The sequence below is a fragment of the Venturia canescens genome, chromosome 1 (genome assembly GCF_019457755.1).
Source record: "Venturia canescens isolate UGA chromosome 1, ASM1945775v1, whole genome shotgun sequence".
In the NCBI taxonomy this organism is placed as follows: Eukaryota; Metazoa; Arthropoda; class Insecta; order Hymenoptera; family Ichneumonidae; genus Venturia; species Venturia canescens.
This window is the reverse complement of record NC_057421.1, coordinates 9,810,488-9,827,629: the sequence shown is the minus strand read 5'-3', so window position 1 is coordinate 9,827,629 and position 17,142 is coordinate 9,810,488. Positions and strand designations below refer to the sequence as shown.

General features: G+C 38.3%; 1 protein-coding gene across 3 annotated transcripts in view; it reads right to left on the bottom strand.

The window, feature by feature from the left end:
• LOC122405636 (probable calcium-binding protein CML22) overlaps positions 1-17,142 on the bottom strand; it is an 80,037-nt gene that overhangs the window by 31,438 nt on the left and 31,457 nt on the right. For all 3 annotated transcript variants that reach the window (XM_043410570.1, XM_043410571.1, XM_043410569.1), the window contains exons 3-4: positions 15,687-16,269; positions 15,404-15,547 (exon numbers count right to left, since the gene is read on the bottom strand). In XM_043410570.1, the coding sequence (XP_043266505.1) occupies positions 15,404-15,547; positions 15,687-16,269 (727 nt within the window). The remainder of the gene's footprint in view (positions 1-15,403; positions 15,548-15,686; positions 16,270-17,142) is intronic.

Genomic DNA, 17,142 nt, shown 5'->3' with positions numbered 1-17,142 from the left:
GAGAGAGAAGAAGGAGCTTTGCGAACGTGCGAAAAGATCAATGTTTTACGAACTCTGGTACAAAGTTACGGGCGCGTATGATGCATTTTTATGGAGCTGCGCTCATGTGGTGAGTATTTCGTACGCATTATTTACTCCCCCACATGGATGTGGATCTCATATTTCCTACGCCTCTCCCTCGTTCATTAAAGATTCAAAACCTTTTCATGCTCTTGCCCTATCGGCGCATAAATTTTGGCATGATATCGAGCGCGCATCGTGAACAGCAGTCGCGGCAGATACAGAATTTCCGTACCAAATCAAAGTCGATTACGATCACGAGGAAACTGGGTGTCAAAGTAACGAAAGTTGTGGCGTGAAGAAAAGTAAGAAATCTGACAGCGTTGACATAGTTTACTGTTGCACGAAATCCAAATAACGAAGTTTAATAATTAAGGGCGGGGTAACGTCTATTCGATCGAAAAAAAAGCCAAATTTTAAGAATTTTTTTAGACGCTACAAGCAATGACAAATCAATTTTATTAATTGTGACATCATATTACAACGTGTGAAAATTATTTTTGAAAGTTTAAAAACCCGGACATCAGTAATTAACTCGATGTTAGCAAATCTTCAGAGGCACTTCAGAAAAAGTTGTCCATCGGTGAACACTATAAATCGAAATCTACTCGACCGATCCTTTTGAAATTTGGCACGATACTTCCTTACACAAATGACCAGGTATCTGATACAATAGGATTTTTTTTTCGATTTTTTGCATTTTTTGTCACACTTAGAAGTGAAAACACCTATTTTCGCCTAAAAAATGAGCCAATTTGTTATTGTAAAATGAATAATTGTGAAAAATTGTAAAAAAGCTCTCGTAGATACCTGGTCAATTGTGTAAGGAAGTACCATGCCAAATTTCAAGAGGATCGATCAAGAAAGTTTCGATTTACACTGTTCACCGGTGGGCAACTTTTTTTTCGAAGTGTCTCTGCCACCATCGAATTAATAATTGATATTAGAGTTTTAAAAATTCAGTAAATCTTGTTCATATATTGTATTATGATGTCACAATCAATAAAATAGATTTACATTATCTGTAACGTCTAAAAAAATTGTTAACATTTTTTTTACCGAATTGCGACGTTACCCCGCCCTTAATTGAGATCTGAAGTAAGAGTACGAAGCGTCACGTTGATAAGAACGTATAAAAAGTGGCTAGAAACACTGTTTATACTTCACTGTGTACGTAATTTTTCATTTATTATTGATAAACGATGAATAGCGTGATGAAAACGATGTTTGAGAATAATCCGTTCTCCCACATTTGCGTCCGTGACGGAGTTTCCTCTCATCCGAGATAGGAAAATGACTATTTTTCACAAAAAAGCTTTTTAAATCAAAAAATATTCATGAAGTTAGTCGTCCAATTTTATGAGTTACAGAGTATTTTTTGTTCCAGCTTGCAGCATGATTAAAGTGGCTCGTGACTATAAAAGATACATGCTCAAAGCAGCTTCACGCGATACAACCACGCTCTACACGAGTAAAAGAGGAAGGTACAAAGTGGCTGGCGCGGGAATTGAACGTAACGAGCTTATCGCCGGCGACAAACTCTTTAACTTTGCTCTACGTGTTTCAGCTCTCGAAACACGTGTGACGAATCGCATGGCAACAAATTTGCAATACAAATATTCCACTTTTTCTCATGTATTACGCATGTAAAAATCCCACTGTAAAATTATCGTCGTTTTTTTTCTCTTGACCCAAAAGGAATATTTACTGTTGATAAGCAACGAAACAGTAACGATTCGTCTTTAACAGAGGCGAACAAAAAATATTTCTTGTTTCTGAGTCGGGTCGTCACGTCTTAGTTGTACGGTACGAAAAGCAGCACAACCTACTAATTATACTTTCTAAAGTTTGTTTCCACTCCTGAGATGACGATATTTTTGTAATTGTATTCTCCTTCCTTCGTGACTGAATTGTAAATCTACTGCCATTTCTGGAGGCTGCGAATGTTTATTTTTCTTTTAAAAAAAATGATGAAGATGAAGTTGGAGTAATAGAATAGAGTGAATGAGTGTCAGGAGACGTACACTTTGTTAAAGAACTCAGACGTTTATTGGAGATCCCATTGTGATCCTACTTCAAAATTTAATCTTATTTTTCGTGCATGAAAACGTCGCCGGGAGTGCTTCTTCTTAATATACGTAAGAGCATCGCTGTGTTTCCACATAGAGAAAGTTCAACACTTTTATGAATCACGTAAAAAAAAACTGTTTTAAGCGAAGACGTAAACTCCTGTATTAGAAACTCTGAAACCAATAAAAAATATCATTTTTTTTTAATTTTCATTTTAAAACGAATCATTTTTTACTATTGACGTTAAAATTGTGACACTTTATTCGAAGTGCACTTCGCCGTCGTCGAAGTGTCACGATCGACGGCTTGATGAATCCTAAAAAAACATCGTGTTTGTCACGACGTAGAGTCGACGAGGACGAAGAATCGTGTGTCTCAAAACACTCCTTCATGTTTTTCGAAAAACAAAATTTGTTAAATTTCAATCAGAAGAAAACGTTGAAAAATACGCTGAGGCATTCACGATGAAATAAAAAATTATCAAGCTTTCAGCAGTATTCTGACGTCGGTTGCTCTGTCAAAAAAAACTCTTGAATCAGGGCAAAAAACAAAATCCTGAACTTATTGAATCATATTTAGCAAACAGAGAAAAGAATGCCCATGTTACGGATTTATAGGAATATAAATTATTCAAAGTGAGCAAGAAAGAGATTAAATAACACAATACAATTTTTCCACAAGAGTGGAAAGATTACTGTAGCTAGAACAGCGGAAAATTGATGCAGGAATGTAACAGAAATAGCGTGTTACACAGTTGAAATTTCATCGCATTTTTTGTTTGCTTGGGGAATCATCAGAGAGATTTTGGATCACTACGTTCCGTCGATTTTTAAACGCTATAGAATTTGCAGAGCTATTCAGAAAAGGGAATGAGAATGAAAAAAATCATTCGAAACTTCAGTGTACGAATGAAAACTATTGAAATGGAGTTTGGAGAAAAAAAAACAAATGCGAATCGATGTGAAATGGAATAATCGTCCATTGATAAATTATCGAATTCGGCGCGTGTGGAGTGACAGCTCTCCCATCTTTTGTTTTCGATCGAACACACGCGATCCGCGACCGCAGCTGTATACGATCACGATTAGAATATTTTTCTACATTACATGAATCGATTGATTTTTTAATTGTGTGAGTTTCGTTCATTTGTTTGATCACCTGCTCGTAAAACTTATGGCAGTCCTAACAAGTGTTCAAATCTGCACCATTATTTTTTCATCTTCAAATTTTTGACGAAATGAATTTTAATGTGGTGCAGCGCAGTTCTGATCAAATTTTTTATGGATCACTAACGAGGGAAGAAAAAGCTTGTGAGTACGCAACGGTTAAAAAATGTTGAAACGCAGTTTCTCAAATACCCAAACCACCATTAAAATAATGCTGACCGAGAAAAAATTAAGGAGAAAAAATGAAGTAACGATTAGTCGGTGAACTTCATTGTGAATACGAAGAATCAACATCAATTCGTGGGGAAATTCAATCGACGTCGTTTCCTTCTCCATGTGTGCCCCCGTTTTTGATCAATTTCACTCTTCGCCTCTTTTATTATAATTTTTCTAAAGTGATTCGGCCAGCCCTCTTTCAACATCTCTGGGAAAAGTGTAAAACGATTCGGTTATTTTAGTAAGTGGCTGAAAAAGCATTGCCTGAAGTGAGCCACGTGTTTTTTCCTCACGGGAATGAATGATTATTAGATTCGGTGTAAAAAGCGATGTGAAAAGTACCCCGCATTCAAGGTCGACTGAATCCGTGAGATGGTGAACTGGAAGCTTTCGTGTGTTTTTCGTTTTTATTAACCGAAGTAACGCAGAGTTTATTTTGTTTCCGAATAGCGATGACCGGCGTGAGTCCTGCTTTATGAATATATGAGTGAATATTCAGATGCAAAACAACATTTTTTTACTTACATTCCGTGATTAATTGAGGCTGCAAGAACCATACAGAATGCAGTCGAAACGATTGTGCCATGATTGTCACCACGGAAACAAAAAAATGTTGGAAAAAAACTTTGTATACTTCGTGCAATAATTTTCGTGAACGTTGTTTCGAGGATTACCGTAAAATCAGCGAGTGACCCAAATTATTTTATTTCGAGCTTCCCCCCTCCGAGTGGCTTCGTCTTCCAGCGTCATAAATCCACAACACCCAGTTGGAAAGAAAATGATCAACGTTGTTCGACCCTAATAAACAAACCGAAGTGCCCTGAGACAGGATTCTCTTTCACGAACTTCAAGAACAAAACTGAAGTCGATTTTTCATCGCTGACCCAACTTTCAACACGAATGAATCAGTTCCCGCTCATCCAGTTCAGTTTCATCGATGATAGTGATATTTTGTGTTCCCAACTCAAGGGAATACCAGGAGAGAAACGTCGCGACGTTTGGAAGTGAGAAACAGAAAATAGGTACATAATGTTCGATAAATGTACACGGGCACACGTCGTCGACTTAACTCTCGTCGGTGCAGCACGAGGCTAGGAAATAGCTCGCGAGAGCGCGGAGCAGCGGAGATATACGCGGGACGCGCATGGTATTATCGTGTTCTAAATCCCGTTTACACTCCCGCTCATCCTGACGAGGGTTGAATCCGCTTAGGCTCCCGTCGTGGACCCGAGAGTGTCGGACGGATCATCGCGTTAAACGGGACGAAAAAGTCCCGGCTCGGCCTGCTCCTGCTCCTCTGATCTGCTCCCATTTGCCCTCAACGTTTTCAACACCGTTTTAATAAACGCCACAACGCACTCGGGCAGGTGTGCGATAAGGAAGCAGCGTAAAAAAAAAGGCGGTGAGAAATATTGGAAAAAACATCCGAATTATCGAAAGAGACGGAGAAGAAATTGGCAGATTACGAATCACGTTAAACACGCTGAAGTATTTCTATTCGAGTGTGCGTTGAACACGCCTCGTCGTTAAAGTGAAGTTTGAAAGTGCGAGGCGGAGAGCCCATCCCGGGGCACCACTTTCAACTGTTAACTTTTCTTTTAAATACTTTGCGGCAGCGTCTCGCAGACTTTGTCAGAGTACTGAGTTCTTGTAGTGCAACGGGGAAAACATCTACAGACCAAAATATATAGAAAGTCTGGTATACTTCGTCGAATTATAATTTTCGTTTACAATATTTCGCGTCGTTTGACAGCGACAACGCTTTTTTAAAGGAGACAGAAACAAACTATTCTTCTCTCGATTCACATTCCCACGTCGTCAGTGAATCTTGAGATGTATTTGTAACTTCGAAAGTACTTTGAATTTGGCTCTCAAAAATAGTAAAAATTAATCGATCCACGATAGATTGTTTCATGATAATTATTGCCCAATAACTTTTCGGCCAAGTTTGAAATTCTTTTTCCATACTCACGTGTGTACGTGTAATAATTTTTCGCCACATGCAAAAACTGCATAAAGACAAAAGTTCGGATGTTTTGGCCTATTTGCCTGTCTCAATAGCGTCTCGGACGCAGGAGTAAAGTTTGTGTTCCATTTAGGTTGTTTTGAAAGTGGAATAACGTGAGCCCTGATCGGAGCCAAACGTTGAACTCGATCCGACAGCACTGGCCGAAAGACTCGAGAAGTTGTGCTTAAAGGAAAACTCCGGAGAAACCTTAATTTTTTGGCGATGGAGTTATGGGACCCTCCGTCCATAGGAGACACTATTTTTGTTCGAAGAACATACTTTATCCGAATCAACTTTACGTGCACAAACTTCGAACTGATAAATTTGCATTTCTCAAGAATGTCTTCGCAGTCGGTTGAAAACATGCCAGGATTCATCCAGTAAAGTCAACATGGAACAAGCTGCATGACGACAGCGTATTGGCCACCGAAGAAATATGTGGTTTACGATGTTGCGGTATTAGGAGTAGGTAAAAGCCAAAGGATGTATGCGCGAGCGTGTGACACGCCTCGAGGCTGAAGAGCTTGAGGGCTCTACAAGTGAACAATGTTTGGTATCTTCATCCCCCGGCTCGTTATACGTGCTCCAAAGCGAATGTTTTGGGCATACTTTTATCGTAACTCTTTTTTTTTCTTTCCCCTTTATTTCGCAACAACTTTTCCTTGCAGACGTTAAATTGCAGACGCAATCGTTACAGAGAATTCTTGCATTACACGAATTTCTGATCCTCGAAGAGGATTAGTAAATTAGAAATAAACTGGTTTTTTTCAAATAAAGGTCTGTGATTACTCTGAAGATACTCGAATTGCCAGCCTGTTTGATACTATGAAAAGGGACGAGTCCTTTTCCTGTTTTTTTTTTGTTCATTTTTTCTTATTTTACTCTACCCTGCCTGGAACCCCACAGCTCTGGAACCTGCAAACATTTTCCCTCGATTCATACCCGTCCCTATCTGCGTGTACGATAATGGGCCATTGAATACAACATTTTTCACCTTTTTTTGAACCATTCGTTTGCCCGTATCTTGGGACCCCGATGTTCTTTTCCAGTTTTTATCGTATCGCTGTTAAAACGTGAACGACAATTATTCCGAGTGTAATTTTGTTCATTTTTAAGGCTCCAGAGCACCACTTTGAATTCCAGGATTTTTGAGTGAACGTCCAAATTCGATTGGAATAATTGCAGCTTCAATGAATGCCTGTTTGCCTCAGAGCAGAGTTTATTCATGAATGAAGACAGCCTTCAATGAAGGAGAATTTCTGGCTACAATTTTGTTTCCTTTACCTACTTTTTTCTCATGAATCGAAGAAAAAGGAAAATGGAAGAACAATATTTTTTCGTATTCGACACATTCGGCCCGAGTTATCGCTCGTAAAGATACAAACTTGAAGGAATGGTTGCTGTTAAAAATAAAACGACGGTATTTCGACCGAGATATGGAGCGTGAATTCTCCATTTTTCAAGGCTTCTGTATTCGTAGAAAACGTTTTTTTTCTCATCAAGAATAAACCATTCGATCGACGGTTGAATAGAGAATCTTGAAATCGTGAAGTCTTGTAATTTCTTCCGTAGGAAGAAATCATTAAGATGCTAATGACGAGCTTTTCAGAAATCGAAAAACAGGTCAAGGGTCAGAGCTCGCTTTTTCTTGTTAAAGGTCTCCAACGATTTTTCCTCCTCTAAAGAGTGATATAATATACTGCGAAGGTTTAAACGACGAGTTTTCATCAATAAAATGTGACTTGTGCATAAAAACTCGACGCAAAAAAAATTGAAAAGAACATTTACATTTGGACTGTAACGTTAATCCAATGAATTAATTCATTGCCTGAGTAGATTATGTAAATAAAATGGAACTTCACGATGGAAATGACAGCGCTAAATGTGAGTGGGAGAAAAACTTCCGCTCCGAAAAATTAGCATATCATTTAATTCCACGTCCCCGCAGCAACGCTCGTATCTTCCTGTCACTATTTCGTCATAATGTGCAGTCAATTAGGAAGTAAGTTAAATCAAAGTTCCCAAGACTCGAGAATAAAACTAGCAGGAAATATGGCAAGATGTTAAATTAATTAGCGAAATACGATTATTATTTTAGTCGCACAAGTTATGCTAATGAGTTATGCTGTCAAGGAAGTACATTTTCAATCGAGTATTTAAAGTGAGGTGGACCATTTAATGATGAGAAAAAAAGATTCATCACCGATATTGTAAACGATAATATTCCTTTTGAAATAGCCACTTTCCCATCAATAAAAATAGTCACCTAAAAGTGTAGCTTTTCATTAAGGTATTCTTTTCGCATAATCGTATTTTTTAGTTGCTCAAATAACCTCTGAGAAGTCGCGGTTATATAGAAAAGCTTCTGCTTCTGCAATTTTTCCAACTAATAATTGAATATCTATATTAAGGATTTTGCAACCCTTTATTTTTATCGTCGCTGTAGATGGCTTAAATTTTTATCTACCTGTGAGACAATTTGTATCGAAAATTAGAATTACTGAGTATGTGAATTATTTGAATAGAAATGTGGTGATGACGGAATCTCCATAAGCTCACGTATAAATTTTCCGATTTATAAAGTTTTAAAAATGTTCGATAACCTCATCTGAAATTTCGCCAATCTATTCGCGTGCACTTTTACTTTACTGTTATTTAAAATCAGTTATTTGTAGAATATTCGAGTTCGCGAAAGGAATACCTTAAATATTGACTACCAACGTTCGCCTAACGATAAATAAAAAACAAATGACATCGATATCAGAGGAGTAATCGATAACACGGAAACGAGTCCGAGGTTCATGTTTGATAGGAACTGAGGCAATTCATGTGATCATGCGGTCGATCGTTTCATGAGACACCCTCAACTTTCGGTTCCGACGAAGTTAAACGTAACGGATAGAAAGAGAAGACAAGTTACAGAAAGTTACAGTGCCAGCGAGAGTTTCCCCTGAATCTTAACACAGTTAGCTTCAATCCTTCTTCTGGCCAGCACGTATTCTTCAAGCTTGGATATTTCAGAAGGAGTTTGAGGATCTAACTCACCCCCGGAATACTTATTCTGCGGGGATTCCTCTCGTTGGGATTTCCAAATGTACCAACTTTTCAACCTCCAGCTTCTCGCATCAAATAGAATAAATCAAATATTGATGTGTTTCGTTATTTATTCGTATTATACGAACTCAACTTTCAAGGTGCCATTAATTCGTTGATACGGTTGCCCTGCTCATTCTGGGAAGAGGCATCGAGAATGAAAAAAGTTGGAATAGAGAAAAGTAGAAATCGATCGATTGCGTTAAAACAATAATTCGATCAGGATCATCAAAGTATTTTTATCGTAATGGAGCTCCTTCCATTATAAAATAAATACGCTGAGGAAAGTTCCAAGTTGAGGAACTCTAATGAATCAAATTCGTCTGTTTCACTACGCTGATCACACAAACATAAAAACATTAAATTGTATAAAGGCACTCCAAAAAGGCCATCAGCAGTGGAATCTGTAAATAACAATTGCAAAAAACAATAATAGTCTTCAACAGTGATGTTATTGTAATTTCTATTCATGGCAGGGCACTCTGTGAGGAGAAAGATATTTTTTTTGTGCTCAACGAAAACTCCTCTAAAAGCAACACTCCAAACCAGCCAATTGAATAGTGGAACTCCTTCGAAAATTGTTCATAATTAATTAAGCAAGTTCGATGAAGTTTCAGGACAAACACTTGTGAATCTACAGTCCCGAGCACTCATTGAGCCATATTTCCTTCCAATTAACACTCCCGGGTGGTGGATGTACGAATTTGATGATACTCCAACTTGTTGCAAAATCTTGAAGTCATTTGGCAGCTTGGAAAACGAACCGAGGCAGGAAATTCATGTTGTTTCAATAGAATACCAGAAACGCCAGGAAGTGAATGTCGGAATTGAAGTATTGTCGAAAATGGACTTTAGCACGAAAATAATTCGAATGACATTCCTGCTCATAGGATTTCCTATCTCAGTAACTGGTTTTACTTGATGCTACTTAAGGAAGTTAAAGCGATATTTATAGGACATCATACGAAAAATACATTAGATTTTATTATTCCAAATTAATTAATTGAAAATTTACGTGAATCTTCTTGAATAGCGCTTAATTATGTGTGAAAAATTTGGAGAGGTTTCACCGCCCTAGCAATCGAGATATTCATTGTTGAAAATGACAAGGTTAAACATGGGCTCTTATGGAAGCTTTCAAAAAATTGCAAACTTCAACAATAAATATCTCAATTTCACGACGGTCAATCATCGGCATATCCCGCCAGAAGTTTAATACTGTCTTAAGCTTTCTGTCTGAAAAATTTTAATGTGCAACGTTGGAAAATAGTTTTAACATAAGATACGCTTCAACCTCCTTAATATGGAAGATCTCCGAAGAATGGTTAACTGCATTTTCATGGCATTCGTTGAAATTTTCATCGAGTTAACTAAAAATAAAACTCCCTTCGTGCTCGAACTTTTGACCAGATATTTAACATAGCAAGAAAACTGTGAAGACCATAATTTAAGCAGAAGAATATCCGAACCTGCTGGATGAACTCAGGGTTTGAAATTTCACACTCGAAAATGATGAAAATTTAAAAAGCGAGCTTTAAACTTTTCAATCGAATGTACGGTTCCAATGACAACTAACTTTAAAAAATTCGATCCAGAAAAGAAATTTCCATTATTTTTATAGGCTCGTCCAAAGGCTGATGATGTCACGTATGCGAGCGATCCCAAGCAAATATCTAAACTCCATATTTGTATTCAGTCTGTACGAAGTTATTTTAGATCTTCGAAATAAGTTGAGCTCCATCGTGCTTGCGTCCTCGGAGAAATGTATCGTAACCTTTTCCTGTTTGTACGGGGTTTCAATATTTCTCCTAGCAGAGCGGAGGGAGTCCGTTGAAGCGTGGATTTATGAAGAAACGAGAAAAAAACAGAAGGACCATTACGAATGCGGTGGCTGCGACGATGCATATTTACACGTGGAACTTTCCTACCTTTTCTCCTCATTACGACACCTCAAAGAAAGACTCCCGCCAATCGCGATAACAACGTTTAAAAACTGCGATATTTTCAACTCCGTTTTCCCTCTTTTCCGTCCCTCGTTTTCTTGTACACCCAAATTGATACAATTCCAACGAATAGTTCTGAGGATGCATCCAGGTTTGAAATCCCAAACTGGCGAAGCAGCCGCGAGATATTCCAGCTCCGAACCCCGCAATCGAACTCATTGGCATCAATAATTATCTAATACCATGATAATAATGATGACAAATCACGATTATGACGATCACAGAACTGCGATTCACTATTCCCCGGGGAATGCAAAAGCACGAAAATTCTATTGATTCAAATTCAGGACAATCGCGACACGATCTTCCGGAGGTTACTGAAACCGATTAGCTCCATCGTCCGATTAGAAATACGTAGAAGCTATTAAATTCAATTAGTTATCAATCACAATGATTCCAATAGGATTTCAATCCAATGGAACATAATTACACTCAGACAAATTAGCCAGCTCAAAATGGACCGGCCATCATTCGCAATCACTCTGTCAGAACGGGAAGAGAAGATGGAAGCAAAGAAAGAGAGAGAGGGAGAGAGGAATCGATCGCAAATGACACATCGATTTTGAGGGGTTAATTTACAACGAGTATCCATGAAATTCGGACAGATACTGTCGAAATTTTCTCGCGTACTCGGCGATACGAAACTCAAGGCTGGCTGGATAAAAATGCAAATTCTCTGCCGCGGTGTAACAACGACCCCCAGGGAAGTATCCCGGTGATTGGTTGCGTTACACCGAACACGCGATCCATTATTTTCCACCACTTGATCACGTTACCATATTGCCATGGTTAATCGACCGTCCGCCTTGTTAAATTTCACCCTGGGATACTAATAAATTTTACAATTATTTCTCACCAAAAGAGATTATAACGATTAACTTCGTAGCGCGTTTTTTCATAGTGAAATTGTGAAGACGAAATTTTTTATTCAAAAACTTTCGCGTTGATACAACGGAGCAAATTATCACGATACGAAATAACCGTGTTGATATATTAACGACCGAGGCATACGAACCCCAACTCGAAATTCGATGACAAGATTAATCGTTTGGCAGTTGGGGAAGAAGATTTCAAGTTGAAGACACAAAGCAGAAGGGTTGCGACAAAGAGGAGAATATTTGAGGACATAAAGCTCAAGTCCGGAGATTAGCGATCGAGCTTTTTTGAAACGGCTCCTGGAATAATTGAAATGACTGCAGATCCTTGTAATTTTCACGCTCATCGAGCACCCTGTTTTGATACACACTCAAGCTCCCTGTGTAGGGAGCCTTCGCTTGAGTTCGACGATGAATATGATGGGAATAATCCCTTAAAACATTTTCGACCTGGATCACATCCCTAACGGGAGTCTAATTCGTTATGAGCTTCGAATTTATCGTTTGGTTCGATATCGTGGAAACGGTAAAGCCAACATTGGAAGTTGCAAAGTATTTTTTTAAATTTTTGCTGTTATGAATTGAAAATGGAAATAAGAAAAAATTACAATTATTCCATGTAGTTAAGACTAGTTAATTTTCTTCAAAAATTTGCTAAATATTCCGAGAGATTATAGCACATTAACTTCGAAAATTCTGCACCAGAGTGATCGAGTTTTTTTCTTTCATGGGGGAATGAGAGAAAGAAGAAATGACTCAAAGGTGACACAAAAGGGATGCAGAGCCCAATAGTTTTTAAAAAATAGAAAAGAGCGCTTTCATCTCAAGATTATCGAAGATTCTTTGCTGTTATCAGCTGAGCGAGGAAAATTTGTTTTTTTTTGGAAATCGATTTTTTTTATTTATTCTGTATCATCCCAGGACCATCGATCCTTCAATAATAATGGATGTACATATGAATCGAGCTGACGAAGTAAAGAGAGTTTCTTTCCCGGTATGTTGATCCAAGATAATTTCCATATTTCTGAAGTCAGCCAGCCTCCTTAACAACCCTTTCGAGGGTCGCTGCTTTGACGCATACAATTACTTCTGAATGGAGCAGAAACGTCAAAGAAAAGTTGGAACGAAATGGTCGATCTTTCTTCTCTTTGTTTTCAACTCAATGTGATCAACCCTAAGCAGTTTTTAATCCGGAAGGCTATCAATAATTGCAATGAATTATCACATTTGACATCGCAGAACATTTTCTTACTCGAATCCAATTTCAATTGGTCTAAACCAGGAGAAATAAATTGAGTCAAGACGAGCTTTATCTCCATAATGATTGTTAATAAAAATTGACAGAAAAGTGGAGATCAACAGGGCTTTAGCCTGCGTAAAATTGGAAAGCTTGATATAATCCGAGCCAATAATAAATCATGTGTCAAACTGGGTCTCTATCTGGCGTCGGCAGCAGCCCATGAAATTTCTCTTCCTTATAATACATTACTGCTTGAAAATATATTTTTATTTGGTATTTGAGAGAAAGCTTTATCGGAAATGAAACTAAGGTCCAGTGCTTATATACTTGAGTAGAAATTTCAACGCAACTTGTTTCGCCGCAAGGACCAATCGAACTAAAATCGTGGGTGGGAAATCGACTAGTCGGTGTATCTACCATTCGAAGAAAAATGAGATTCGGACTCTCAAGCCTTTTTCTCTTTCCTAGTCCTCTTTTCCTCATCTCTTAATGCCATAACGATGCTTTAACTAAATTCGAAGATTACTCATAGTTTTGGCTCGTGATTCAAAACGTAGTTTAAGCAAAAGGAGGAAAAACAGCTTTCGAAGGCACTCGTTAATATTCTGTTCAAATCGAAATGAATAACAAAAACCTTAATTAATGAGAAGATTGAAATGAAGAAATGTCCACAAAAGTAAAAGCGTTAGAGACCGTAATAAGAAGCCTCGTAGAAATGTCAAACCCAGCGAGGCTGATAAATATTTTGAGAAAAAGTTATAATCGCATTATTCCTACACAATGAAAAAGGATTATTGACGAAAGCATCTTAATTATGAAGTCACGAAGGCTCGGTGCATCCAATGATCCGTTAATAATGTGTTTTATCAGAAGAAAGCAGCGAGTAGCTTCGAAACGGGAATTCGTTTCTCCGGAAGAATTGTCCCAGGAGGAAAGTAACTTCTCATCGAGTCTCACCGAATTCGAATTACCGATCGGAAAATCCTTCAAATATGCATGCACATGATTCTTGCCCTCGTTCATTCCTTCTGATTCGAATCATTAGTTATAATTTGTTTATCTATCACTCCCCAGAGATTTAGTTTCCTTCAGCCTCGAACATATTGAACTTCTTAAAGCTGCCATTATCCAAACATCATCGAGAGCATTCATTTATAGAAGATTGACGGGAAAATAGGGACTTTCGAATCAGTTTTTTGATCAAAACTTTTGTTCCAACTCCACAGGAATATTGACTCGATTCTAAGGATGATTATCGTCGAGTTGAAGTTAACTCGACAAACAAATAAAACGTTGGTACATTAAATGTTTCCATTCGATTGATCAATCACATAAAGTATCGGGCGAAATCGATAATAACGCACTGAGAAAAAAACTTGGTTGAAAGACTGGAAAAAATGTTCAATTTAACTAAAAATATTTAGTCCCATAGAACGACAAAATATTTATTAAATTTCACAAAATATTTAGACAATGATTCAAATAGATAGCGATTTGGATTAACTAAATCGAGGGTTATGTGACGATATTTGGGTTACTCTAACGTCATATTTTGTTGCTACGAAAATTTAGTTGGTTAATTAAGAAATAAACAAATCCGTTTAACTAAATTGTACATAAAATATACCGAGCTTTCTTTCGAGGTAGACATTCGTATAGACAATTGATTTGGTTCGTCATCGATAAGATTTAGTTAAGCTACACGAAGAAAAAATCCAACTATCAAAATAATTTGTTATTTTTCACAAATCGTGTTGGCTAATATAATAATAACAAATTTTGGGTTGTATTGAGCTGACCAGTATGATTCGATTTACAAAATATTTATCATTCTCAACAAAACCGTTTAGATACTTCAGTACTTGATGATCAAAAACTTTGATGATGAAAGTGTATGTGAATTAAGTAGAAATAAGCAAATGTTTCGAGTTCTTCGAACGAAAGATTTGGTTTCACTCGTTTAGTTAATTCACATAAACAAAAATTCAGTGATTCGGATAAATGAACTATTCCTTATTTATCGCGAGCGGATGTTAGATCAAACAACAAAAATATCAACTAAAGACATTTAGTTATTACAATGATTTTTTTTTTCAATGCGAGACCAACGTTTATTATCCATCAAAAGATTTAAACTTCCAGAAGAGCTCAAAATGCTTCGTTATACGTGTAAAAAGAGTAGGAAGAATGGCAAAAATATTCCACACAATATGAAGTATTGGCCTCATTAGTTTTGCCTGACCTAGTTCGGCATGAACTCTCAGGTATGATCGCGGTCCTTTGAACAATGCCACATCGATTATAGAAAGACGAGTTGACTGCTGCTTCGTCTTTCGACGGTTTGTGTGTCATTGTATCACTCGGTACGATCTGAGCCCTGATTGACGATTCGCCACAACCGCAGGCATTGTGGAAACTTTGTAACCTTCGATGAAGAGATGTGGGAAGCAATAAACAATGAATCAGTTGCGGCAGTCGAGCCGTGAAATTCGGACAGTTTCAGTCAACAAAAATGCTCGAGGAAAAATGTTGCGTAGTAAATTATCGTTTTTCTGACTGATTTCGAACAAGCAGGACGATCCGAATGAGAAGGGCTAGATGCAGCGACAGACGAAAAGTTTTCGCGCCCCGCAATGTCGAAGTAATAAAAAATGATTTTGTTGGCAACTCACCGTCCGTATCGATCTCTTCGAGCATGGTCCGGAGTTCTTCCATCCTCGCAAACTGTCCGAGGCCTCGCATAACCCTGCCAAGTTCCTCTTTCGTTATGCTGCCATCACGATCCTTGTCAAAGAGGTTGAAGGCGTCCTCAAACTCTGAACAGATGAAAAAAATGATTTTCTCAATCTGAACGTCCCACAGGAATGATTTTAGGTCGTAGATTTAAAGTGATTGACTCACTCGATAGATCCTCATTGTAAGAATTCACGATAAAAAAACACTTTTCCAACAGACCTTTCATCTGAGCTTTGGTGATGGCGGGCATTTTGTCCGCGGGGTCCGCAGCGGAGGAGGCACGCGGCTCGGGAAGATCGAAGAGAATACTGGCGGTTAGCCTGGTTTCTCCAGGGGATGTGGACGAACCGGAAGTCGACGAAAATATGGGCGTACTTGGAAGGTGAGCCGCAGTGGTTGCGGTAGTGGTCGAAGAAGAGGAGCCGCAGACTCCTGTCGTTTCGATCACGTGACCAAGACAAACGTCCATCTTCCGGCGAAAGGGTTGTCGAGACACTTGGTTCGCTTCGACGGACTCGCCCTCGATAGCACGGCCCATGACCCGATGAAATTTTTCACCTTCTCCTTTTCCCTCCCCTTCGACTTTGCCATCTTCGTTGTTCCCAGCGCCGACTATTTGTCGGCTTGGGCTCAGCTTCGAATCGCCCTCGAGCGATCCTGAAGATTTTCTTGCCTCTTTGTCCCGCCAAGCTGCTTCGTTCGGGGAAGACGACGAAGAGGGTGAGGATGCCGAGGGCCTCGAGGAAGAGCCACCTCGATCGCCCTCGGCATCGTTGACACTCACATCCGAGTCCCTGCGTGTCTGTTAACAAGACCAGATCAAATATTTATGCACTGTCGCACCGATCGATTTTCGCATTACATTCGAAGATGCGCATATGTCACCGGGAAATTCGATATATAAATCTGTGTTTTACCGGAGGATAAATAATAAATAAATACGTAGATATGGGCTACCAACAAAGTATCGCAGGACTTTTATTTCCCTTTTTTTCGTCACAGATCATCGTCCTGCGGCGGTTCTCGAGTCGAAGTTTCGCCTAAAACGATTTCACTGTACGCTCTCGCTATTCGTAATTCGAACAGATGGCATGATAAAAGCAATTGGTAACACCAAAGTATTCGTCATAAAGTTTTATCTTTTTTCACATCAGCTCTCCTACGACGAGCTTTATTTTTAAACATCATCAATGTGTCTGCGCTGATGCGAACAGGAATTTTATAGCGACTTTACACACTTGATGTTTTGTATTTTCGTATTTTGTTGGAAAAAAAAATTGCAACAGAACACTGAAAATGTAGCACCTCAAAAACTCAATTTTTTGTTAAAACTGTCGCTATTTTTTGTTTTATCAATATTTTTACAAATCCTTCGTCCAGGCCCAAGCTATTATTATAATAAATAAGTGGTATAAATTTGGTATGAGTCGGATTAATGGTTTTTTAGTTATCACGTCCACCCAGCTGATGCTCAAAAAAAGGTGCTACTGGAATACAGCTGGAGTTGCGCCATTTGGACAAATTTTTTCATGAAAAAAATTGTACAAGTTCATGAACATGACTAATGAATATCGTTCACAGTTTTTCCATGAACATTTATTTTCTTGTCAAAAAAAATCAAGAAAATCACGTTTTTTTGACCGCTCCAAGTGTATAAAAAGCCTTAAATCAAAAT